The sequence below is a fragment of the Phocoena sinus genome, chromosome 19 (assembly GCF_008692025.1).
Source record: "Phocoena sinus isolate mPhoSin1 chromosome 19, mPhoSin1.pri, whole genome shotgun sequence".
Taxonomy (NCBI): Eukaryota; Metazoa; Chordata; class Mammalia; order Artiodactyla; family Phocoenidae; genus Phocoena; species Phocoena sinus.
In genome coordinates, this window is record NC_045781.1 from 40,418,970 (window position 1) to 40,446,503 (window position 27,534).

Below are 27,534 nucleotides of genomic sequence, written 5' to 3' on the forward strand. Positions count from 1 at the left end.
ATAATCTGTGTTCTCCCTTAATAAAGGAAGGGGAAATGGAAGGTGAGGCGGTTGAAGCCATTGTGGAAGAGTCTGAAACTTTCATTAAAGGAAAGGAGAGAAAGACTTACCAGAGACGCCGGGAAGGGGGCCAAGAAGAGGACGCTTGCCACCTACCCCAGAACCAGACTGATGGGGGTGAGGTGGTCCAGGATGTCAATAGCAGTGTACAGATGGTAATGATGGAACAGCTGGATCCTACCCTTCTTCAGATGAAGACTGAAGTAATGGAGGGTGCAGTTGCTCCAGAAGCAGAGGCTGCTGTAGACGATACCCAGATTATAACCTTGCAGGTTGTAAATATGGAGGAACAGCCGATAAACATAGGAGAACTTCAGCTTGTGCAAGTACCCGTTCCCGTGACTGTACCTGTTGCTACCACTTCAGTAGAAGAACTTCAGGGGGCTTATGAGAATGAAGTGTCTAAAGAGGGCCTTGCAGAAAGTGAACCCATGATATGTCACACCTTACCTTTGCCTGAAGGGTTTCAAGTGGTAAAAGTGGGGGCCAATGGAGAGGTGGAGACGCTAGAGCAAGGGGAACTTCCGCCTCAGGAAGATCCTAGTTGGCAAAAAGACCCAGACTATCAACCACCAGCCAAAAAAACAAAGAAAACCAAAAAGAGCAAACTGCGTTACACGGAGGAGGGCAAAGATGTGGATGTGTCTGTGTACGATTTTGAGGAAGAGCAGCAGGAGGGTCTGCTGTCAGAGGTTAACGCAGAGAAAGTGGTTGGTAACATGAAGCCTCCAAAACCAACAAAAATTAAAAAGAAAGGTAAAATGAGTTTATCCATTATACTCTCATAAAACCTTTTTGGGATAAAGCACATAACACAGTTCCTGTGCAGGTTATTTTACATTAAATGCATTTATTTTAAAGATTGTGATGTGGGCGCCAGTCTAAAAGAAGTTTTTCCAGATTGAGTACTTCTTAAGTCCTGAAGAGAAAGAAGTAAATCTATTAGTGGCATGAGATAATTATAACTCAATGTGACTTAGTTGGCTTTAGTTATAAAAGGCTAATGAAATATATTTGTGGAAGTTTAAGATGAGGATTAATCTTAACACTTTGAAACCCTGCAACAAGTAAGTGTTTTATTTTGCACATAGGTGTAAAGAAGACATTCCAGTGTGAGCTTTGCAGTTACACATGTCCACGGCGTTCAAATTTGGATCGGCACATGAAAAGTCACACTGATGAGAGACCACACAAGTGCCATCTCTGTGGCAGGGCATTCAGGACAGTCACCCTTCTGAGGAATCACCTTAACACACACACAGGTGGGTGCTGGTTAAGAATGTTGGGGGTGGGGCTTCCCTGGTGACGCAGTGGTTGAGAGTCTACCTGCCGATGCAGGGGGCACGGGTTCGCGCCCCGGTCCGGGAAGATCCCACATGCCGTGGAGCGGCTGGGCCCATGAGCCATGGCCGCTGAGCCTGCGTGTACGGAGCCTGTGCTCCGCAACGGGAGAGGCCACAACAGTGAGGGGCCCGCGTACCGCAAAAAAAAAAAAAGAATGTTGGGGGCTACAGCATAGCAAAGGTTTAAACTTGGGTTTTAAATATCATCTAAGCTGATTCCAGTGGGAATAAGAGTGGGAAGAATTTTTGTTCTTTCTTATGGTACCCTCTTTGTGATCTTGATTTATTGTAAGCAGATGGACTTAGTTATAGGCAAATGTAAAGAAAGTTTAGTGGAAAATAATCTAAATTTTATAAGGATTGTGATTCAGAAAAAGATTTTCTGTGGTAGTTAACCTATAATATTTCCCAAAGGTATCACCACCGTGTTGCTAAGGTTTTAACAGCAATGACAAAAACTAACCCCCCCTAAATTCCCAGGCAGTAATTGCCAGGCATTATGAGGAAGAACATTACAAATAGAAATGAAATCCTACCTTTGTAAAAACTATGGTTTCTGGTTGTTTTACCTCAAAGAAGATAATTCATAATCCCAGAATGGAAAATTTAAGGCACCATTCCAGCAATTCAAACATTTATTTATTCATGGTCCACACATACTTAATACTCTAGTATTAGCTTCATGTTGGCTGCAGTCATGTTCTGGGGTCACTAAAGAGGAGAGACTATGGGCTAAAGCTCTCTTTAGACTCTCTTCTGGGCTCTTTATACTTTTGGTATGGGCATTTGGCTGCAAGTGCTAATAGAAACTTTTTTCACCTAGTTCTTCATGCAGAATAGCTTTCCTCTATCCAGATTCTCCACCTCATTTTATATGATGATTATTATTATTTTTTTTTTTAAATTAATTCATTTATTTATTTATATTTTTGGCTGTGTAGGGTCTTCATTTCTGTGCGAGGGCTTTCTCTAGTTGCGGCGAGCGGGGGCCACTCTTCATCGCCGTGCACGGGCCTCTCACTGTCGTGGCCTCTCTTGTTGCGGAGCACAGGCTCCAGACACACAGGCTCAGTAGTTGTGGCTCACGGGCCCAGTCGCTCCGTGGCATGTGGGATCTTCCCAGACCAGGGCTCGAACCCGTGTCCCCTGCATTGGCAGGCAGATTCTCAACCACTGCGCCACCAGGGAAGCCCTGATGATTATTTTTTATTTGATGTGCTGGTTGTCTGATGAATGTGATCAAGTAGGGATTGGCCAATGAGCAGTATACTGTGCATTAGTATATTTGCTAATGTGACTTGGTCACTTTTCACCAACTACCTAGTTTCTACCCAGACACTTGATAATAGTATTTTTTATTTGGTAGTTTGAAACCCTAGGGAAAGGGCATATGACTACATGAAAGCAGCTGGCCGCATTATAGGACTTGGCAGAACGGGAGTGCCTTGATGTGGGCGCTGCATGTCATGGTCTAGTCCTCAGCTTTGAAAATAAGAAATTCAGTCTGTCTGGTTATTCAGGAATGATTTGGCAGGACTAATTCATACTAACCAAATCCTCAAGAGTCAGATTCATATCAGAAAATCAGTTTATGTGGAGGAATATACCTTTTTATTTTCTAGATGCAGTCGTATTGCGTTCTAGGGGGCGCCTTTGCCTATGTCAGGATGCTGTAGCAATTGAAGGGTGACTTGGTGAGCCATGGGCCTTGAGCAGAGGGACGTAGGCAGTCATGTGGGTCAACTCGATGAAAACTTCTGTCCCACAGTAGTGTCCACTTCTTTCCTAATTGCCATGCTTATGTCTACCAGAGGCAGGCCTCTTTCTCTCCCCTAGATAATACTAGGTAAACATTGGAAATTCTTTGTTTTCAACTTACCTCGTCCTAATAGAAATGGATGTTGCTTTCCTTCTCTTGTTAGTCATTGTTTTACTTACCTGTTTGTACCACCAGACTATACATTTTTCATAGATAAGAACTCTATCCTTCACTCTTAATCCTCAGTGGTAGTAAAGAAGCAAATTGAGCAAATGAACGTTCTTTGGAACTTTCTAGTTACTATCATATCCAATTACATTTCCCTCTCCAGTGTTTTCTCAGTCTCTGGGATAATCATTTCTGCAGATGGCTGGACCCATTCATTACATTGTGACTCTTCTTAATTCCATTCTCAAAGGTAGCCTTTGATTTTGGTGTTTGAGATTACCTTGCTGTTCACCCCTTACCCACAGCCCACAATTACAGATAGTCCCTAGTTTCTAAATAATAACCTATGAAGGTAGCACTGTGTTCTACTGTCAGCTTTATCTCTTTATTATCATTATTACCTGGGCAGGATATTTTCAGTGCAGTGTTCAGAATATAAAGTGGCTAGAGAAGATCTACTAAAGTAATGTTATGTTATGGGGCTACTATGGGAAGACATATTAAAAACAGTAAGGTTATCTCAGTGAAAGAAAAAACAAAACAAATATAGAGGGTATATTATTCATAAAAATATTTAAATATTCCATGATTTGACTTTCAGATCACAGAATATTAGATACTGATGTTTGAAAATGATCTGTTTAAATCACATAACATAAAAGGCAATACTACTTTATAAAGCCTTTGATAAATCTCTAGAATACCTTATCAAACCAAATTTATACAGAAAACATGTTATTATATTTGTATATTTTTTAAAGAAAAAGTTGGTCAATATGGACAGCCCAATGGCCCTATATGTATAATCATAATAACAGTAAGATTTGATGTGTAAAAGGATCTTGAGTCAAATAACTATTAATTCTGTGGCCTGTACTTGATAAAAATTGAGGTTTAAAGATGTTGTATATTTTTTAGAAGGGTTGAAACAGAATGGTGTTTCTGTTAACCTTTAATCCATAGTGACCAGAATATTCACAAAATAGGGGTAAAAAATATTTTGTATTCAAAGGCAGCATACTCAAATGGATAATTAAGAGAAACTAAATGTTTGGCATGTGTTTCTAATATTTTGGGGTTAGTGTTGTAAAGTCAGCTGGGCTCACCCATAGTTTTTGGAGCTACTCTCAGGGTTGATGAGATGACCAGGGTCCAACCTCATGTAGCAGTTGTGTCACACACTGAACTCTGTAATTAACTGTGCCCTTAATCTTGTCTTTCTTTTATACCCTCCTTTCTCTAGGTACTCGTCCTCACAAGTGCCCAGACTGCGATATGGCCTTTGTGACTAGTGGAGAATTGGTGCGGCATCGTCGTTACAAACACACCCATGAGAAGCCATTTAAGTGTTCCATGTGCGATTACGCCAGTGTAGAAGTGAGTATTCAGCTCCTTGTTGGTTCCTCTCTGAAGATCATCATGATTCCAGTATGAACTGTCCTCATACTGACTTGATACAAGATAGAAAATCTTGCTAGATTACTACACTCCCACTCCCCCTCCCTACCACCAAAAAAAAAAAACCTGTAATGAGTGTGAAAGGTTTTCCCATTAAAAAAAGAGCAGTAACGGGACTTCCCTGGTGGTGCGGTGGATAAGGCCCAGGTTTGATCCCTGGTCAGGGAACTAGATCCCACATGCATGCTGCAACTAAGACCCGCAACCAAAAAAAAAGAACAAAAACAAAAAGGAGCAATAGGGACTTCCCTGGTGGCACAGTGGTTAAGAACCTGCCTGCCAGTGCAGGGGACACAGGTTCGAGCCCTGGTTCAGGAAGACCCACCACAACCCCACATGCCTTGGAGCAACTGCACCCATGCGCTACAACTACTGAGCCTGTGCTCTAGAGCCCACACACCACAACTGTTGAAGCCTGCGCACTCTAGGGCCCACGTGCTGCAGCTACTGAGTCCGTGTGCTGCAACTACTGAAGCCCGCGCATGTAGAGCCTGTGCTCCGCAATGAGAAGCCACTGCAATGAGAAGCCCACACACTACAACGAAGAGTAGCCCTTGCTCGCCACAATTAGAGAAAGCCCACACGCAGCAACAAAGACCCAACGCAGCCAAAATATAATTAATTAATTAATTTTTTAAAAATCATCTAATAAAACAGAGCACTGATCCACATATTATTACATGCAAGTTCTACCGAACTTCAAAGAAGTGAGTAACTATACCAAGAGCACTTCAAAATGGAAGATTTTAGGGACTTCCCTAGTGCTCCAGTGGCTAAGATTCTGTGCTCCCAATGCAAGGGGCCTGGGCTCCATCCCTGGTGAGGGAACTAGAATCCACATGCTCAACTAAAAGATCCCACATGCTGCAACTAAAAGATCCTGTGTGCCATAATGAAGGTCCTGTGTGCCACAACTAAGATCCTACGTGCTGCAACTAAGGCCCATCAGTTAGCTAGCTAGCTAGCTTGCTTGCTTGCTTGCTTGCTTGCTTGCTTGCTTTATTTATCACCTTTATTGTTTGAGGCTACCCTGTTACCAAAGCTGGGTAAGGATACTTCCAAAAGAAAACTGTTTCTGTTTCTCACAGAAAAACCAAAATTCTAAGTGAATTAACAAACCAGATTTGGTAATAGATTTAAAAATAAGTGATTACTAAATAGAATGTATCTAAAATGCAAGAATAATTCAGCATTAGGATATTATTGGTTTGTACTACACTGAGAGATTAAAGAAAAACCGTATCATTTCTATAGGTTATTGAAAAATCATACAATTTAATACTTATTACTGTTTAGAGTTCTAGCAAGTCAAGAGTAGAAAAAAATATCTTTAGGGACTTCCCTGGTGGCGCAGTGGTTAAGAATCTGCCTGCCAATGCAGGGAACACTGGTTCAGCCCTGGTCCGGGGAGATCCCACATGCTGTGGAGCAACTAAGCCTGCACACTGCAACAAAGAGCAGCCCCCGCTCGCTGCAACTAGAGAAAGCCCGTGCAGCAACGAAGACCCAATGCAGCCAAAAAAAAAAAAAAAATTTATTATAAGGAGTATATACTGGAAACCTATAGTAAACCCAGCCTAATTAACTCTGAAACACTGGAAGTATTCCCATTAAACTTTGGAACAAGATTTCCATTCCTACTGTTACCATTTCAACATTGTATTGGAAATCCTAGCTAATAGTATAAAATAATAAATGAATTATAAATGGAACGACAAAACTGTCATGTCTTGCAGACATATTTGCTTACATAGAAAATTCAAGAGTATTGGCTGAAAAACCTAAAGCAGTCAGAGTTCATTTGGGTGGTCAGATCCAAGATAAATACACAAGAATCAGTGACTTATTTATACAATATCAATAGTAGGAAACAGGTTCAAACTCTTAACAGCAATAAAATGACCTAGGGATAAACTGAACAGCAAAAAACATCTGATACCTACCCGTAAGAAGAAAACGTCTCACATTTTTCCAAAGGACATAAATAAATACACATTTCAGCTTGATTCTAAATTTCAGCTGGAAGAGTAAATATGAATGACTAAGAAAATTTTGAAAAACGAATGAGGGGCTTGGGCTTCCCTGGTGGCTCAGTGGTTAAGAATCCACCTGCCAATGCATGGGACACGGGTTTGAGCCCTAGTCTGGGGAGATCCCACATGCCGTGGAGCAACTAAGCCTGTGCACCACAACTACTGAGCCTGCGCTCTAGAGCCCGTGAGCCACAACTACTGAGCCCACGTGCCACAACTACTGAAGCCTGTGCACCTAGAGCCTGTGCTCCACAAGAGAAGCCACCGCAATGAGAAGCCTGCACACCACAACAAAGAGTAGCCCCCACTCGCCACAACTAGAGAAAGCCCGCACACAGCAATGAAGACCCAACGCAGCCATAAATAAATGAATAAATAAATTTAAAAAACGAAAAAAAGAATGAGGGGCTTGTGCTATTGGCTGTTTGAAAACTATATGGTAAATGAAGACTGTGATATTGGAGCAGGAATAAACAAATAGTTTGTTGAAAAAGAATAGATCCTTGTGTATATAGGAATTTAATATATGATAAATAGGCAAGTTTTGGAAAGAGAATTATTCAGTAATGCTGTTGGGACCATTCTTTAGCCTTACAGTGTGTGGAGTTTGACTATATAGCACTTAGAAATACAGGGAGATTTTAATGTAAAAACTGGAACACTTTTTAAAATTTTCAAAGGAAACATTAGTGTTCAAAACACTTCTTAGAGTCAAGTTTGAAAGTCACTCTTCTGTTGGAAAGATACTTAATGAAAGATGAAAAGTATAAGTCCATAGTGAGGAAGGTGAGAGGCCCCTGGTGCCTGGTTTGTCAGGGAAGTGCTGATGATAGGAAGAGAGACTTAAGGGAATTAAAATGCATTTATTAACTTGGATTCAAAATTTTTTAGAAAATTGATCCATAAATAAGCATGGATTATTTTAAAACTATTACGGAAAATTTCAAACATATGTAGAAGTAGATAGACTAGTATAATTCACCCCCATGTACCTATCACCCAGCCTAACAGTTAATAATAGCCCATCTTGACTCATCTATGCCCCTATCCATTTTACCCTTTTCCCTTGGATTATGATAGGGATTTGAGAGGCAACAGTTAGAAATAATGAGGAGGAAGAAATACTGTCTTTTAGACTTCTTCTGTATTATGAACTGCAGTGTCCAAAAAATAAGCTTTTGTGCCTGACCCACAGTATTCTCATGTCACAATCTATGTTAACGAAAGTTTAAGAGGTTCGGTTGGTTTTTGTGTTTCAGGTCAGCAAATTAAAACGTCACATTCGCTCTCACACTGGAGAGCGTCCTTTCCAGTGCAGCTTATGCAGTTATGCCAGCAGGGACACATACAAGCTGAAAAGGCACATGAGAACCCATTCAGGTAGGACTTCTCCCTTCCTCGTATTAATGAACCGCTTTTTAGTGGATCCCGTGGGACCCTCTGAACCACCACATGCCCCTATTAGTTACCCGAATGGAAGCTGGCATGAGAGTAGTATATAATTGATAAATGCTTCTCTGGCATATCTTTGGAATTCATTGCTCTGAATATACATTGGAGAATGGAAAGTTTTTACTGTTAGAAGAAGTCTGGGTAGGTTACATAAGTAACCCAACTCGTCAGTTTTCCAGAGTACTCTCTTTTCCTAAAAAGAAAATCTTGTAGGTCCTCCTGTCATCCCGTCTGCTTTCCCCCAAAGGTAAGTACTGCTGTAGGAACTACTCTTACTAAAATGTGAAGGACTCCGTGGCAGAGCTGGGCAAAGCAGAGGTGGTGGCCATAGTTTGGGACTTCTTTTCCATCTCTGAAGATAGGCATGAGCCAGGCAGTGGGCCTGAGCCTCATCCTTCCTAAATTAAGAACTGTAGATTCTCTGTGGATTAGCACATCTGCCACCTGGATTACCCTCCAATTAAATGATAGTATTCAGTTATTTCATCTAAGTTGTTCATTTTGTATTTCCTTTTAAGGGGAAAAACCTTATGAATGTTATATTTGTCATGCACGGTTTACCCAAAGTGGTACCATGAAGATGCACATTTTACAGAAGCACACAGAAAATGTGGCCAAATTTCACTGTCCCCACTGTGACACTGTCATAGCCCGAAAAAGTGATTTGGGTAAGTAAATTAGTGGCAAATGAAAAATATATTTTGACAAATTTGTGAAAATAATGGAGATCACAGATTACTTCCTTCATATAAGTTTTGTGAATGTGAATGGCCTGCTGTTAATAAAAGTCATTGCTTAGGTGCTAGTGATACTTTCTTCTGTCTTCTTTCTCTTACTGAAGCTAGGCTACAAGATTCTTCCCTGACTATAGCTCATCTATAAATTAATGGCAGCTGTAATGAGAGAAAACAGTATAATTAAAGCCCCCAAATAGAGAAGTGACATAGTATGATTCGAACTAAGGTCAGTTGACTTCAGGTTTTTTTCACAATATTTGTACTTTAGGTAATGGGACTGTTTTTATTGGTTTGGTGATAGCTATATTTCTGTGCATAATTAAACTAGAGTTTATATAGAGGCAGAGTTCGGTGGTAGAAATTTTAGTATGACCCATATTCTTTTTTTTTTAATAAATTTATTTATTTATCTATTTATTCATTTATTTGTGGCTGCGTTGCGTCTTCGTTGCTGCGCGCAGGCTTTTTCTAGTTGCAGCGAGTGGGGGCTACTCTTTGTTGCGGTGCATGGACCCCTAATTGCAGTGGCCTCTTTTGTTGCAGAGCACAGGCTCTAGACATGCGGGCTTCAGTAGTTGTGGCATGCACGCTCGGTAGTTGTGGCTTGTGGGCTCTAGAGCTCAGGCTCAGTAGTTGTGGCTCACGGGCTTAGTTGCTCTGCGGCACGTGGGATCTTCCTGGACCAGGGCTCGAACCATGTCCCCTGCATTGGCATGCATGCAGATTCTTAACCACTGCACAACCAGGGAAGTCCCATACTGTGACCCATATTCTTAAAGATAAGCTCACCTGGATTTATCCCTTCGTTTTTATTATTTAAAAGAGATAAAAATATTGCCCCAGTCTGTTCTCTATCTAAAATTCATTGCTCCCTGAATAATAATAATAATATATAAACTTAGATAAATTGTACTTTCCAGGTTGTCTTTTACTTTTATTTTACTTCTTTACGCATTTGATCTTCACAACTACCATATGAAGTCATCAAGGTATATTCTAGCTTTATAGATGATGAACAGATGTCTTGACCAAAACTACACAACACAGCTTATGAGTGGCAAAGCTGGACTTGAGTCCTCTCGAACCCTCTAGAGCTGTTTCTCACACACGGGAGTACATAAGTACCCAGGTCATATCAGGATCATACTGAGCCACAGCATAAACTTGGCCTGTCTTTCTGCAGCATTGGTTATACTCAGAAGGTTTTGAGTAAAGTTATACAATTGAGCTGGTGTCTTAAAACATTTTTACGTTAATATGACTGTATTGAACAAACTGTAGACTGACTAATGTTTTTAAGATGAAACTGTGAGCTTGAAGTAGAGGACTTTGGGCTCCACATAAGATCCAGTGGGTCATGTGTTCATCCTTCTCTGCTCTTGAAAGGACTTTGTTAGAAAAACTTAAGAGGTACTGTCCTCAGGTAAATGAAAGAGTTTTACTGTTCGCACTGTATAGAAACTAAAACCTAAACCAGTAATATCTCATGGCAGTGTGTGAGCTGTTAGGCCCCTGTTTGAATTATTTAGTTTTTTTTTTTAAGTTACTCACTTTCATGATGCGAATAAAAACCTTGAGTGTTTTATACTTGGCATGAAACCCCTTAGACCCTGCATAACGAGTTCTTTATGAGGCACTTAATTGCCTAGGAGCTGTCAAATAATAGTTATCTCCCAAAACTAAAGTTTGTGTTCCCCAAAGCAGGTCTGATTTCACACTAATATGCAATAATTAAGATTCATCATTTTTGGGACACAGGAAAGCATGGAGAATCTTGACAGACCTACCAGAGTCAAGATTCACCTTCAAATACTTACTGCTCGAAGTCTTTTTTTTTTTAACTGAGGTATAAGAATAATTCCTACTTTACAGAATCATTATTGTAAGTATTTAATAAGAATGTATGAAAGAAAGTCTTTAGCTATTAAGTCTCTACCTGAGGACCAGAAGGGGAAAGTTGAGGCCTAAAAATTATTTGGAATAATATATGTGTGTATAAAAGGCCTTCATATAGTGAACATGTGTAGAGAGTTAAAAGTGAGCCATCCCTTTCCCCTACCTTATTTCCATTCCCCAGAATTGGCCCTCCTTAAGTTTGTTGTGATATCACCTTGATTGAGCAGATTGGTAGCACCATAAATTCATGATCCCAAATGCAGCTGGGCTCCTGAGTAATCCAGCTGTTTGTCCTCATCAATTGTGCTCCCATTCTCCTCAGTGAGTTTTTCCATTCATTCATTCATTCATTCCACAAATGTTTGGGTGCCTGCGATGTGGGAGGTTCCATGACAGAGTAGGATAAATCATTGTTAACTTTCTTTAAACCTCTGATCTTCCTTCCCTTTTCTCTTTGCCTCCCTGGTCTCAGTATGTAACCTCTTTTCCTACTTCACAAAAAAACAAAGGCAACAGGTTGAAACTTCACATTTCCTGTTATCAGATGTGTAAATCTACCTGCATTCATCCTCTTTCCCCATCTGCTACTAGAGAGTTTGTGTCACTCTTCTTGTCTGTGGCCTGTCCCTTTGCCCTGATCCCACTCTCCTGTGTTCTTGGCAGCCTTTCCGTGGTCAGGTATCGCATCTTTATCTTCATTTTCATGTTCTCACTCCTTAGTCTTCCGCCTCAACTCTAAATGTGCTTTCATCTCTCTTTTTTTAAAAAAAAAAAAGTCTTTCCCTTCTAGGTTTAACTCTTATTTCCTTTCTAGCCAATGCTCATGAAGAGTTATATCCCTCACAGCCCTCTCTTCCTCAGCTTCTAGTTTCCTTCCCATCTGGCTTATACCCATCACTCTATAAAGTGACTGACTAAGATCACCAATGACCCCACATTGCAGAATGCAGGAAACGTTCAACTCCCCCATCTGCCTTGATCTCTTAGCATCATTATTCATAGCGGGCTGCACCCTCCTCCTTAAAACTGTCTTCCTTTGGCTTTCATGGCACTACATCCTGTTGGTTTTCTTCTGATTTCTCTGACTGTTCCTTCTCAGCCTCCTCTTGTTTTAATCCTTTTTCCTCTCACTGGCCTTAACTGTTAGGTTTCTTAAGGCATGACCCATACTCTTTCTTTCTTTGCCTTAGTGATTTCATCAGTTCTCTTGGTCTCACTCAAATCCTACTCCAAATCTGTCCTCTAATTTAGGCTTATGTACCCATCTATTCCTTGCCATCCCTATCCTTACTTGATATCATTGGCATTTCAACTTCAACATGTCCAAAACTGAAGGTGTAAAACCCCTTTACTCCCTTGCCCCAGAGATAAACACAGCTTGGGCTTCAGCCCTGTTCCACTATTCCTTGTCTCAGTAAATGGCCCCACCATCTGCTCAGTTTTCCAAGCCAGAAACCTGGAGGTCATTCCTGATACCCACCTTTCTCTTCCTCACTCTCTGGCCAGTCACTCAATCCTGTTGATTCAACTTCTTAGGTCTCTCATCACTCTTAGTTCTTCTCCTTCCCTCCGTACCCACTGCCATCTCCTTTATCCAAACCACCACCTTCTTTCACCTATCCAGTTTCAACGTCTCAACTAGTCTCCCCACGTCTGTTATTCTTTTTATTCATTTTCTGTATAACAGCCAGAGTAATTATTTTAAGAAGCAGAAAGAAATGTATTCTTAACTCTTTGAAATGCTTGTTTGTGTTTTCACAAGTTGGACCGCGCTTTCTATTCTGCTTTCAGGTGTCCACTTGCGAAAGCAGCATTCCTACATTGAGCAGGGCAAGAAATGCCGATACTGCGATGCTGTGTTTCATGAGCGCTATGCCCTCATCCAGCACCAGAAGTCACATAAGAACGAGAAGCGCTTTAAGTGCGATCAGTGTGATTACGCTTGCAGACAGGTAGAGCCTTTCATAGTTAGAAAACGGTTGATGTCCCATTATTGTTAGGTTTTATCAGAGGGTTTTTATATACCTTGTATGGTGACTATTTTTAAGGATAATATTTTCAAACGTGGTTTATGAGATTGTCACCAAAGGTCCTGCTTCTCGATTGTATCATGTCTAGTTCCAACTGACAGTTTTATTCAGTCACACCTTCCCCTACCCTCCACCCGCTTCAGGCAGACTGCTAGCTTTTCTCAAAACCATGGGAAGTAAGTCCCAGACTTGAGAGAAGGGAAGAATCTGGTCCTGGGGCCTGATGCTTGGGAGTGATCTACAGAAGCAGCCCAGCAGGAGCGAGCGAATCTGTCCTAGGATTTGGGGAAGCAGTTTTGTACCCCAGTATGGTTAACTTTATCCTCTCAATAAGCAGCTTTGAGCCTAGACCCTTGGGAGAGAAAGGTCTTGTCAGCTACACGCACACAGATGGTGGCTGAGGTAGCAGCCCTAGGACAGGCTCTGAGACCTTCCCCCACCCCACTTTCTTTCAGGAGAGGCACATGATCATGCATAAGCGCACCCATACCGGGGAGAAGCCTTATGCCTGCAGTCACTGCGACAAGACCTTCCGCCAGAAACAGCTCCTTGACATGCACTTCAAACGCTATCATGACCCCAACTTTGTCCCCGCGGCCTTCGTCTGTTCTAAGTGTGGGAAAACATTTACACGCCGGGTAAGAGTCAGAACTTTACTTCCTGTCTTACAGTTCTTGATACCACGTTCTTGAGCTTCCACTGCAAAGCAGGGCAGTTTTTTCCACTGAGCTTATAAATATAGACATGAACTGTCATTTGGAAAAGGGTCAGTCATCCCCACCTTGAGGTTTTCTGTCCATGTGTGAACCCTTCCACTGATGGGGAACTCAGTATATATTTATTTATTTATTTATTTGGCCGCACCAGGTCTTAGTTGTGACCTGCAGGATCGTTGTTGCAGCATGTGGGCTCTTTAGGTGCAGCATGTGAACTCTTAGTTGTGGCATGTGGGATCTAGTTCCCTGACCAGGGATTGAACCCAGGCCCCCTGTTTTGGGAGCGTGGAATCTTAGCCACTGGACCACCAGGGAAGTCCTGGGAACTCAGTACTTTTTTTTTTAACAGTTCTGTCCTGGATCTTCACTTAGGACCATGTTTGTCAGGTCTGCACAGGACAGGGAGGTTGGTCTGATTCTCCCCTGCTCAGAGGATCCAGCCTCATCTTCTGAGCAACTCTCCACTCTTGCCCACCCTTGTCTCTCTCCGGGCCCCCTCCAGATGGAGACCATTTCCTCTGATGGGGGGAGAGTATGTTCAGGACACATTGAACAGATACTAGAACATTGAGACTTAATAGGATTCCCCCCCACACCCGCTGCCCCCCGGTTGTTTTTTTTAATTAAACTAAAAGAGAACTTCCAATTTTAATCTTACCTTTTTTAGTAATGTGAAAGAGGGTTTTGTTCCTTTTGTTAGAATACCATGGCAAGACATGCTGATAATTGTGCTGGTCCAGATGGTGTAGAAGGGGAAAATGGAGGAGAAACGAAGAAGAGTAAACGTGGAAGGAAAAGAAAGATGCGCTCTAAAAAGGAAGACTCCTCTGACAGTGGTAAGTAACTTGTTTCTTGAGTTAGTTATACATGGCAGGTTTTGGTGCAGAGTTTCCAGTGTATTTACATATGGACATGCTGGAATACAGAGATAAGCCAGTCTCTCCTACTTCCTTTAAACCTCTAATCTTCCTGATGTGTGTATATATTTACAACAGCAGTTAGTTTATCCCTGGAGCAAATTTTCTTTTTTTTTCTTTTTTTTTTCTCATGGCATTCCATTGCTTGATAAGATATTATATGTTATGTTCAGTTAAAGCCAAAGCAAAATTAATATCTTTACTCAATTTACTCAGATTAGTGATATTCTAAGGCCAGCAGAGTTTCTTTTCTATGTTCATAGCTTTTACATTTAGGAAGCTGGTCTAGATTTGAGCAGTGAATCTAATGGACATGAAGAAGGTTGCTTAAGCATCCTGACCAACTTCTGGTTTGACTGCCTGTGTCAGCCTAGCCTTGAGATGTGTTGATCAAATCCATGAAGGTCAGCCTTTCTCTTCCTACCTTAATCTCTCCATTTATAATTTAAAACTTTGCTTATTTTCCTACCATTGATGTTCTTTGGGGTGTTAGTCATGAAATCCAGACAGAAAGTATATGCGTTGTGGTGCTAGACTCACGAAAGGGGTGGCAGACAAAGGTGTTGGTAATGTAGGAATCACGTTTGATTATACAAACTTATTCCATAGTGTTAGGTTTTATAATGTGGATACTTGGGCTACTGGCAGCCAGTTAAGAAGTCACATCTGTGACTTAAAGATTTAAGGTTTTTGTGGAAAAGGATGTAGAGGGGTTTTGTTTTGGAGAATGCACTTATAGATGATGCCTAATGTATTTCTAAGGAATTCTCATTTTGTCTTCTGCATTGCTTGTCAGTAGAAATAGTGGGGAAGGAAATGAAATTTCTGAAAATGTATTAAAGAACTTATGTTACTTTATTGGTTTTATTATAAAACTTGTTCATGAAAGTACTAGGGTTTTTTTTGTTGTTTGTTTGTTTGTTTGCGGTATGCGGGCCTCTCACTGCTGTGGCCTCTCCCATTGCGGAGCACAGGCTCCGGATGCGCAGGCTCAGCGGCCATGGCTCATGGGCCCAGCCACTCCGCGGCATGTGGGATCTTCCCGGACCGGGGCACGAACCTGTGTCCCCTGCATCGGCAGGCGGACTCTCAACCACTGCGCCACCAGGGAAGCCCCAGTACTAGGTTTTTAATACTTAAATCTATAACAAAGTCCCTTTTGTTTTTTTATCTTAATAAAGGCTTCACTTTTCTATTCAGAACTTTAACTGTTTCTGGGAGAATATTCATCTAAGCATAAGAGTAGTTTATTTTTTGCTGCCTTTTTTAGTAGAAAATCTATTTTAAGCAATATCTTCATTCACTCGGTTTTAAGTGAATGCCTCTTTTAAAATGTCACTTTGTTTAATTTTTATAAAAGCGCATCACTCTCTACTGAGAATTTTGTGGGATCCCTTTGTTTGCCTAAGAAATTGAGTGGACTGTTGGGAGGTGCCAAGGAATGTCAGAGGGCCTCGAGTACCAGCAGAGATCCACAGATAACCTTGAGCTTCAGGATACCTGTAGTTGCTCTTCGTTTCAGAGCCTCCTACTCACAGACATTGTCCCATACCCTTTTTTCTTATGGTTCTTCCCTGTTCATTTCTGTGGTTCATCTACCAACAAGACCAGCTCTATTCTCTAATTGTACTTTACCAGAAGCATCTTTCACCTGCAGAGCTTATTGACAGTTCCTAATAGGTTTCTACAGTTCCTCCTTTTGTCTTCTGCACTGCTGGTTTGTACAGCACAGTGTTTGGTTTTGGACCTCATACCTAGTGTCTCTTTTTTTTTTTGCGGTACGTGGGCCTCTCACTGTTGTGGCCTCTCCAGTTGCGGAGCACAGGCTCCAGATGCGCAGGCTCAGTGGCCATGGCTCACGGGCCTAGCCGCTTCTCGGCATGTGGGATCCTCCCGGACCGTGGCACGAACCCGCGTCCCCTGCATCGGCAGGCGGCCTCTCAACCACTGCGCCACCAGGGAAGCTCCCTAGTGTCTCTTTATCCCAGAATTTCTGGGCTGGTGAAGGCCACACAGTCATATTTGTTCCCTCCCAGAAGTTCTGCCTGTTGGCCATCGGCAGAAATTGACCAGCAGAGTCTACTGCTATTTTCAAAGGCTTTTTGCCAAAATCTCTCCCAGCCAATAAGCCTTTGACCCTATTAACCTTCTTTGTGTGCTTTTTCCCCCAATTCTGACTGAACTTGTTTAATTTTCTAGGCATTGGGCCAACTTAGGCAATAGGGGGCTTGAATAAGTTCAGCAGGAAAGCGTGTCGTCCTTGACACTCTGCAACGTACCAGTACGTTCCCCACATTTTCACTTAGGATTTCAGTCACTTGGCAAATAAGGCATTTTGTCCTGAAGATCAGGCATTTACCCACAGACTTCTAAATTTAAACATTTGGTGCTAGAGAAAGAGAATGTGCTTGTAACCTGCATTTCTTGGAGGAAGGCAGACGGGGTACATTTTGTGCCTTGGCAATGGGGGAGGGGTAGCAAGAACTCTTTGGCTGCCTATAGGTGTGGGCAGCAGAACAGCCCCAAACTGTGGTTAGTTGTGCCTTACAAATCGCTTAGCTTCTCTCTATTTCTATAAAATGAGGGTAATATCTCTTATTTAATGAAGCCTAAATGGAATAATGGAGAATTTTTAAACTGTGATGTACAGTGTAAAAATCAACTGTGATGATGTAGTAGAATGTAAGTTACAGAGCACGATTACAGACATTATCTCAGTCCTTGTGATCCTTGGGAGTGCTTTAGAGATTACACAAGGAAACTGAGGTTCAGTGTGGTCATGGTCCCAGGTCACACACTTAGGAGATCTGAGACTCAAAACCATATTATCAGGCTCCTCGTCAGTGTTCTTTCTATAGTAGTTCCCTCTCCTTTTATGTGATAATGGCATTCGGGAGAAGGTAAGGGAGTTAAGAATGACCTGTTAGGTTTGGAACAGCTGGGAATTAAATTAAATCCCAAAACTTGGCCTTATGCTTTTCCTAGTAAATAGGACCTCACGGTGCTTCAAGAACTTCATACACACAGACATGCATGCACACCTTCTACCACTCTTCAGGGGTCCATATCAGGCTTAGTGTCCTGCTTTATCCTTGTGTAGTAGGTAGAGGGAACATTTGTTTAATTTTCAACTTAGAACACCATTTGTGGGTTTTTTTTATATAACTGGCATATTGTGGAGTTGCCTCTAAGAATTCAAAACTCAATATTCTGATATCTAAAGCTGATAGAAAAAAGTAATATCCAGTCCACATAAAATATGAATAATAGTATTTGGGCTGATTTGCTTATTCTGCATCAATACCAGTTTACTCTGTTAACACTGATAACAAAAATTCAGTGAAAGCATTTTTTTAAATGGGCTTTTAACGATGAAAATAAATACGTAACTAGACTTCACAGAATATGTGATTATTTGTGTGTTATTTTTTCTTCCACCACTCTTCTCCTTGCCCCACTACCTCTTCTTCCTGATTTCATGAGAAGAAAATGCTGAGCCAGACCTGGATGACAATGAGGATGAGGAGGAGCCTGCCGTGGAGATTGAACCCGAGCCAGAGCCTCAGCCTGTGACCCCAGCCCCACCACCTGCCAAGAAGCGGAGAGGACGCCCCCCTGGCAGAACCAACCAGCCCAAACAGACCCAGCGTAAGTTGACTGTCTCAGCACAGCAGGCTGGCGTCCTCTCCTAACACGTGGGGAAGCCAGACAGGTCCTTATTCTTTGGGTAGATGGGAACTGAGCCATGAGAACAAATTAAGGTCACACTGGGAACAGACTCTCAGGAAGCGATTTTTTGGTTTTTACGGAGGAACATCTCTAGAGGCCTGTTAGGTTTCAGTAAGAGAAAATCCAGAGTAGAAGGGTACTTATGTTCTACAAGGTGGGTACTGTTAATGTGGGAGAGTTTTACAAAACAACCAGAGTCATAATCAGCTGGCAAAATTGATGTGGTAATGAATGTAAAACAGCCAAATTTTAAAAGATAGAGGGAAAAAGCAATTTCTGAGCTGACACTGTCCCTCCTAAGAAATCTAGGCCGGTGGATTCTATTGCTGGCCTCCTGATTTATGAGAGGACACAGAGGAGGTGTTCACCCTCCACGTCACACCACGTAGCAGTCCTGTACGGGACGTGGCCCTTGTGACAGCAGGCTCTGCAGGGTCTCAGGTCTCTGTCCTATTCATGAATCTCCTAAAAGCTGGCAATTTTTTTTCTTTCTTTAACAAATACAGGGTTTCATCTATTTTTTTAACATGCTCCCTGAGCCCCGTGTCCAGATGTCTTATTGCAGTGGGGTGGTTGACTCTAAAGATCCCGGGAACTATTTTGCCTACACACATTTGAGTGAGTGAACTGGCGGGAGGGCCCTGGGTGTTGGGAGGACTTCAGACTCAAAAATGTCAGGTTCTTTGCTATAGGTGGGTCATCTCTAAAACGGACCTACATCCCACACTCTGTGAAGTATTCCTAGTCCCGCACCATCTGCATTTTTTGCCTGTCTCACACACACTATTATGAAGCCCAAATTTATGACATAAAGGAAAACTTAAGTTTTTTAATACGCAATTTGGGAGTCATATGAAGAGGAATGTCAACATTTTGTTCTTTGATAGTATCTAGAGTAGTGGGGCTTTGTGTATGGCCGCATTTTAGGTTATTAGGTCTTTTTGATTGACTTTCTCTGTATCGAATCTAAGGCTTTCCTGTGTTGCTGACATTCATTTAGTGTCAAGTCTGAAAAGACCCTTGCAATCCTTGGGGGCTTTAATGGAGCATTTGTTTTGTTCATGCTCTTCTTTGCCAGCAACAGCCATTATTCAGGTCGAAGACCAGAATACAGGTGCAATTGAGAACATTATAGTTGAAGTCAAAAAAGAGCCAGACGCAGAGCCTGCGGAAGGGGAGGAAGAGGAGCCCCAGCCAGCCGCCACAGACGCCCCCAACGGAGACCTCACGCCCGAGATGATCCTCAGCATGATGGACCGGTGATGGCGGGGCCTCGCTCGTTGCCAGGACTGCTCTGGGCTGTGTTTAAACGGCCTGCATCTTAATTTTTCTCCCTTCTTTCTTCTTTTGGCTTTGGGAAAAGCATCATTTTACCAAACATACTGAGAACTAAAACTTCAAGGATGATGTTAGAAAAATGTGATTTAACTAGAACTTGCTGTTTGATGTTAGCAAATAATGGAATGTTCTGAGTCCCTGAGGGTTTACTGTGAAGTGCTGAGGACAGTGTTGACGCCTAACTGGTTTTCTTAGATGGAAACAGAGACATTGAACCCTCTCTCTTGCTATGGTAAACCACTCCAGAAACCACCACTGGGTTTCCCAGAGTTCTATGGTCTTCTTCCCAGGAGAGTTTTTAATTGTAAATGCAGACTTGGGAAGGACTTAGACTTTTAAACTGGTTTTTGCTTTTGCTTTGCCCTGACTCTCTTTGCTTGGAGTCAGTTGCACACCAGTAGTATGGCATGCTACGATTGGTTTCTGTCCTGAAGACTTTGCCTCTTTCTTGGCAAAGTTTCTGGTATGGTCAAGCTTGTAAATAACTTTTTTTACATTTTAATCTTTTCCATTAATTAAGAGGTTGAAAAGAAGTGCAGTGTAAGAAAACCCAGCATTTTAATTACTTGCAAATTAAGTTTCCACAGACTGTAGTATGTAAATGTTGAGAAGGAATTGGATCACAATCATGTAGCAGAATGGCACCCAGACTGCTGCCTGCTAGTGACGGACACCCACATGGAAGATCATAATTTTCCAGCCCATGGAGCCAGCATTTGAACCTTGTACAATTAACTTTGTTATGATTTCCCATCTACATTTTCTTTGCTTTGTTTGTAGCTGAATTTTGTGTTTTATACATCCTCTGTTAAAGCAGAAGGGTGATTATGAGTGGGTCACAGCAGCTCTTAAAAGCTGGGCCAGAAAATTTCACTAGGTCAGTAATTTAAACTTTGAATCTTCAAAAAATAATAATGTGAAGCAAAACCAACTAAAAAGTGATTCTTGCACATGAACTGTCACATGTTTAAAATGTGTTTTTTAGAGAGCCTCAGTCTTGCTGATTTCAAACACTTTTTTCTTCTGTGTATTGCTTTTAAGAGAGCCATCAGTTAGCTATCAGACTCTAGGTTGATGCATTTTGTACTTAGCTGTACTGTGTGATATTTTTCATTATTTTAGGACGCCAACATGAGACCTGTAATAAAATATGTAATGGGGTTGAAAGCTGGGGAGGAGGATCTACTGCTGTACAGCTAATAAATCATAACGGATTAACAAGTGCTCCAAACACTCCAACTTGTGTGATTCCTGCTTAACAAGGGGCACAGAGGGGTCTGTGTGCGTAGCCTCAGGCGGTGCAGGCCTCCTCGCCTTTCAGACGCAAGCTATGTTTCCAGGATGACCACTTCCTCTCTAGCAAATGAGAGATGATCTTGGCAGGTGATGGAATATTGAGTGCATCCTGCTGCAAGTTTCAGTGCCCCAAAAGTGGTATGTGAGTAGAGAGGTGAGTGTATACAGCTGCCAGCCCCATGATCCAACTGAAGAACCGGTTGCCTGTGGTAGAGCAGGTGGGTCAGAGAGCTTAGAGGAGAAAGGGCTGATGGGAATCTTTGGCCTCGAGATCTCAGCTCAAGGAGAGCTGGGATCAAAATACATTGAGCTCTGCCAAGTGCAGGGGAGCAGAGAGAAGCTGGGCCCAGTCTACCCTAGAGAAGTTCATTTGAAAGGGAGACAGATGTGCCACCACCAGGCTGTGGGGAGAGAGTCCTAGATAGCACAGCTGCTTGTTAGCACCTAGGAAGCAGGATGGAAAGGGAGTGTGTTAGGAAGTTTATGCATTAGTGTAATACCATTTTGCTGCTGTTGGCCATTTCTGGGTAGATTCCTTTGGCAAGCCCCTTTTAGGTGAAAGCTTTGGCCACTAATTATAGGTTTTTTGTTTAAAAATTTTTTTTAATTGAAGTATTTACAGTATGTTAATTACTGCTGTACAGTGATGTTGATTAAGTTATATATACATTCTCTTTTATTTAATACTACTTTGCATTATGGTTTATCATAGGATTTTTTTTTCATTTTTATTTATTTATTTGGTTGCACCAGGTCTATAGTTGTGGCAGGTGGGCTCCTTAGTTGTGGCATGCGAATTCTTTGTTGCAGCATGCATGTGGGATCTCGTTCCCAGACCAGGGATCAAACCTGAGCCCCCTGCATTGGGAGCACAGAGTCTTATCCACTGCACCGCCAGGGAAGACCCCTGTCATACGATATTAAATATAGTTCTCTGTGTTATACAGTAGGACCTTGTTGTTTATCCATTCTATATATAAAAGCTTACATCAGCTAACCTCAACCTCCCACTCCATCCCTCCCCCATCCCCCCCCCACTTGGCAACCACCACCACCAGTCTGTTCTCTATGTCTGTGATTCTGTTTCATAGATGAGTGCATTCGTGTCATAGTTTAGATTCCACATGTAAGTGATATCATACGGTATTTGTCTTTCTGACTTACTTAGTATGATAATCTCTAGTTGCATCCATGTTGCTACAAATGGCATTATTTCATTCTTTTTTATGGCTGAGTAGTATTCCACTGTATATACGTACCACATCTTCTTTATCCATTCATCTGTCGATGGACATTTAGGTGGTTTCCGTGTCTTGGCTATTGCAAATAGTGCTGCTTTGAACATAGGGGTGCATGTATCTTTTTGAATTATGGTTTAGTTTTCTGAGGAACCTCCATACTGGCTGCACCAGCTTACATTCCCATCAACAGTGTAGGAGGGTTCCCTTTTCTCCATACCCTCTCCAGCATGTTATTTGTAGACTTTATAATGATGGCCATTCTGACTGGTGTGAAGTGGTACCTCATTGTAGTTTTGGTTTGCATTTCTCTAATAATTAGTGATGTTGAGGATCTTTTCATGTGCATATGGTCATCTGTGTTTCTTCTTTGGAGAAATGGCTATTTAGGTCTTCTGCCCATTTTTAGCTTTGGTTGTTTGTTTTTCTTTGTTAAGTTGTATGAACTGTTCGTATATTTTGGAAATTAAGCCCTTGTCATTCACATCATTTGCAGGTATTTTCTCCCATTCCATAGGTTGTCTTTTCAGTTTTTTTATGGTTTCCTTTGCTGTGCAAAAGCTTGTAAGTTTGATTAAGTCCCATTTGTTTATTTTTGTTTTTATTTCTATTGCCTTGGGAGACTGACCTAAGAACATTGGTACAATTTGTGTCAGAGAATGTTTTGCCTATGTTCCCTTCTAGGAGTTTTATGGTGTCATGTCTTATGTTTAAGTCTTTAAGCCATTTGAGTTTATTTTTGTGTATAGCGAGAGAGTGTGTTCTGACTTCATTGATTTACATGCAGCTGTCCAACTTTCCCAATACCACTTGCTGAAGAGACTGTCTTTTTCCCATTATATATATATATATATATATATATATATATATATAAATTTATTTATTTTTGGCTGCATTGGGTCTTCATTGCTGTGCACGGCTTTCTCTAGTTACAGTGAGCGGGCTTCTCATTGTGGTGGCTTCTCTTGTTGTGGAGCATGGGCTCTAGGCATGTGGGCTTCAGTAGTTGTGGTGCACGGGCTCAGTAGCTGTGGCTCGTGGGCTCTAGAGCGCAGGCTCAGTAGCTGTGGCGCACGGGCTTAGTTGCTCTGTGGCATGTGGGATCTTCCCAGATCAGGGCTCGAACCCATGTCCCCTGCATTGGCAGGCGGATTCTTAACGACTGCGCCACCAGAGAAACCCCCATTACATATTCTCCTGCCTCCGTTGTCAAAGATAAATTGACTGAAGGTTTGGGTTTATTTCTGGGCTCTCTGCTCTGTTCCATTGATCCATATGTCTGTTTTTATGCCAGTTTTGATTACTGTAGCTTTGTAGTATTGTCTGAAGTCTTGGAGGGTTATGCCTCCTGCTTTGTTCTTTTTCTTCAGGATCGCTTTGGCAATTCTGGGTCTTCTATGGTTCCACATGAATTTTAAGATTATTTGTTCTAGTTCTGTGAAAAATATCATGGGTAACTGGATAGGTGTCTCATTAAAACTGTAGATTGCTTTGGGTAGTATGGCCATTTTAACATTATTAATTCTTCCAATCCAAGAGCATGGGGTATATTTCCATTTCTTTGAATCATCTTCAGTTTCCTTTATTAATGTTTTATAGTTCTCAGCCTATAAGTCTTTCACCTCCTTGGTGAGATTTATTCCTAAGTATTTTATTCTTTGGATTGCGATTTTAAAAGGTATTTTTTTTACATTCCCTTTGTGATATTTCCTTGTTGGTGTAAAGAAGTGTAACCAGTATGTTAATCTTGTATCTTGCTGAATTCATTTATCGGTTCTGGTAGTTTTTGTGTGGAGTCTTTAGGGTTTTCTATATATAGTATCATATCATCTGCATATAATGACAGTTTTACCTCTTCCCTTCCAATTTGGATACTGTTTTTAAAAATTTATTTTTGGCTGCGTTGGGTCTTCGTTGCTGCACACAGGCTTTCTCTAGTTGAGGCAAGCGGGGGCTACTCTTTGTTGCGGTGCGCAGGCTTCTCACTGCGGGGGCTTCTTGTAAGGCACATGTGCTTCAGTAGTTGTGGTGCACAGGCTTAGCTGCTCCGTGGCATGTGGGATCTTCCCGGACCAGGGCTCGAACCCGTGTCCCCTGCATGGGCAGGCAGCTTTTAACCACTGTACCACCAGGGAAGTCCCCCAATTTGGATACCTTTTATTTCTTTTTCTTGTTTGCTGTGGCTAGGACTTCCAATTCTGTGTTGAATAGAAGAGGTGAGAGAGGGCATCTTTGTCTTCTTCCAGATTTTAGTGGGAAGGCTTTCAGCTTTTCACCGTTGAGTATTATATTGGCTGTGGGTTTGTCATAAATAGGTTTTATGATCTCGAGATAATTATAGGGTTTTTTAGCCAGAATTCCAGTTTTCAGTGAAAAGTAAGTAACAGTGGAGAAGCTGTGTGAAGGCTTCAGCTGGTTTGTGGTATCCATACAGTCGGGTCTCCCAGAAAAATCGGTATCGTCAGGAGCCTTGGGACTGTGAACCAGGCAATCAGCAACTTGGACTGAATGTTAGTGGCCCGAGGCTGTCAGGGCATTTGGTCTCCATCCCAGGCATGGGCTAACCCCCACTGCCACCAGGAACCAGAGCACCCCCTACCAGAGTTGTTTCAGTGGCCACATAGCTTTTTAAAAATTTTAAGCATAGGGCCTTGCCTGGTGGTCCAGTGGCTGGGACTCTGCTTCCACTGCAGGGGACCCGGGTTCGATCCCTGGTCGGGGAACTAGGATCCTGCAAGCCACACAGCCGCCCCACCCCCACCCCCCAAAACAATTTTTTTTAAATTAATTTTATTTTATTTTTTGGTTGAGTTGGGTCTTCATTGCTGCACGCGGGCTTTCTCTAGTTGTGGCGAGCGGGGGCTACTCTTCATTGTGGTGTGCGGGCTTCTCATTGCTGTGGCTTCTCTTGTTGCGGAACATGGGCTCTAGGCGTGCGGGCTTCAGTAGTTGTGGCACACAGGCTCAGTAGTTGTGGCGCATGGGCTTAGTGGCTCCGCGGCATGTGGGATCTTCCCGGACCAGGGCTCGAACCCGTGTCCCCTGCATTGGCAGGCGGATTCTTAACCATTGCACCACCAGGGAAGTCCCAACAATTTTTTTTTAAGTATAACAGAAAATCTCTTCATAGAACAGCAAGCAGTTTATCTGTATCTTCAGCATAGCTTTTCTGTTCTAATTGTATATATTCAAATTGTTTACAAGTAGGTTGGTTTGGGTTGGGGAGGGGGCAAGAAAAGTGACATTGTGATGCAGCCAAGGCCGGAAGGAGATTCCTCCATTGGCATAGCCCCATGATACATCCTGTGTGACTCCATTAAATGTGAAACCTTCACACTCTTACTCCACACGGGAGACGGGAGCCTCCTGGCAGTTCTGGGAGCTGCAGTCTGGCCTGTCACCCTGTGCCGGCGGGGCTTATTCCTCATTATGAGCTTTTAGCATTTCCTGAGCACCCACGGAGTGTCATGCTGTCTAGAACACAGAGACAGTCTTGAACAAGTTGAAGGCCTCTCTCCCTCTCATGAGTCACTCACTTGTGGGAGCTGAGTCCCACTTGGTCTCTGATAGCAGTTATGCTTGTCCTGTCACCGCCACCCTGACGGCCAGCAGTTACGGAGATGTGTGGCTAGCCAGGCACCCCATCCTAATCTCCAGGCTGATGCTGGTTTCCTCCTCCGCAGCCCCCTGCTCGTCCTCACAGCACTCACTAGACAGGGGCTTATGCCTCCGGTGCAGCTGTTGGTCTCAAGACGCCCTCCACCTGGGAGCAGCTCAAACCCTTTGGCACTTATTCCCTCTTGTATTTCTCATTCTTGTCATTCAAAACAGAAAAATCCCAGTGAGGGGGGTTTTCTATCCTTCTGTTCTGGAGTCTTATGGTTGCCCTGGTAAGACTTGGCAAATGTGAGTGTTCCCTGAGTTCCAGCCACTGTTGTGAGCACCTCTGTAAACATTTAATCCTTACACTTCAAGGTAAGTTAATAGCTCCAGCTTCCAAAACAGGAACTGGATGCGCAGAAAGATCGTAACTTACTCAGTGTCAAACAGCCAGTAAGAGGTGGAGTCAGGACTTGAATTCAGGCAATGTGCTTTCAGAACCTTCATTCTTGGCCACTTGGCCATACTGTGTGTGAGAGCTGCTGAGCTCGCACCCTAGAAGCAGTTGGTGGGTTCTGTGTGGTCTCTTGTGAGAGTCTTAACCTGAACTCTCTCTCAAGTTGGGAGGCAGCAGAGCAGGACATCCTCTCACCTCTGTTGGCAGGAACTCAGCGCCCTCTCCGGCTGAGTCCTGCCCTGTCAGCCCTGGGCTATCACACCTGGGCCTGCTGCTTTAGGGAAGGGGGCTTCCTCCAAGTTGTTACTATTCAGTTTCTACTTTGTCCTAATCTATGGTGGACCTCAGCAAAGGGAGATGAGATTTTGTGGGGGATGGTGGTAGTCAGATGACTGGAAAATGCTCCCACTGTCTCCAGGCCTCAAGGTGAGGAGGGGTAGCTGGAGATGGGAAAGAAACCAAGAGACTCTGCCCAGTGTCTCTCACCTCCTCTCAGGTTGTTTCACCTCTGCCTGGCTGAGCTGTGGGCAGGTCAGAGGGCTGTTCCTTATCTCAGAGAGTTTAATTAGACTAATGGAAGAAAAAAATGGAATACCCTCCTCTGAACCCTCAGGAATCTAGGTCCCTGGTTTTTTTTAAAATATTTATTTTATTTATTTATTTGGTTGCACCGGGTCTTGGTTACAGCAGGCGGGCTCCTTGGTTGTGGCATGTATGTGGGATCTAGTTCCCTGACCCGGGGTTGCACCCGGGCCCGCTGCATGGGAGCGCAGAGTCTTAACCACTGCACCACCAGGGAAGTCCCTAGGTCCCTGGTCTTTTATAGGGTATCATGCATCCCACGACCTGATGGCCTCCTAGGCCTCTCTCCTAGTGGTTCCCCCCTCCTCAAACTCTCCAGCTCAGGAAGAATGCAGACATGAGAGGACCCCCGCCACACACACATACATTGCCTTGCTCATGAGTCACTCCACCCCTCCCTGCAGCCCTTGGGGCTGGCTGCCCCCTCATGGTACACCCCCATCTTCTGGCCCTGACCCAGCTTGAACTTGATGAAAGCTAAGGAACCTCTGCCGCAGAGAAGGCTGTGGGGCCCATCTGGTGTTATTTCCACCCTGTCGGGCCCTCCAGGTTTAGGAGGGATCCGATGCTCCTTTCTGAACAGACGCCCCTTGCGTCCTAAGTGCTGTCCATCTTCCCCGTTGGGCTTTGGAGGGGACGGACCGAGGCGGGCCGCAGAGATCCCCGAGCGGGCAGCGCCCCCTGGTGCTCGCGGCGGGGACTGTGGCGCGGGGTGGAAGTAGTGG

At 42.9% G+C, this 27,534-nt stretch overlaps 1 protein-coding gene across 3 annotated transcripts in view; it reads left to right on the top strand.

Annotated features, from left to right (window-relative positions):
* The window catches only part of CTCF (CCCTC-binding factor), a 48,024-nt gene extending 27,152 nt beyond the window's left edge, over positions 1-20,872 (top strand). For 2 of the 3 annotated variants that reach the window (XM_032613096.1, XM_032613095.1), the window contains 10 exons: positions 27-816; positions 1,152-1,322; positions 4,574-4,707; positions 8,081-8,201; positions 8,792-8,941; positions 12,698-12,858; positions 13,392-13,574; positions 14,353-14,488; positions 18,056-18,217; positions 19,377-20,872. In XM_032613096.1, the coding sequence (XP_032468987.1) occupies positions 36-816; positions 1,152-1,322; positions 4,574-4,707; positions 8,081-8,201; positions 8,792-8,941; positions 12,698-12,858; positions 13,392-13,574; positions 14,353-14,488; positions 18,056-18,217; positions 19,377-19,561 (2,184 nt within the window). In that variant the 5' untranslated portion in view covers positions 27-35 and the 3' untranslated portion in view covers positions 19,562-20,872. The remainder of the gene's footprint in view (positions 1-26; positions 817-1,151; positions 1,323-4,573; positions 4,708-8,080; positions 8,202-8,791; positions 8,942-12,697; positions 12,859-13,391; positions 13,575-14,352; positions 14,489-18,055; positions 18,218-19,376) is intronic. The other variant, XM_032613097.1, reaches the window with a different exon arrangement.
* The last annotated feature ends 6,662 nt before the right edge of the window (positions 20,873-27,534 follow it).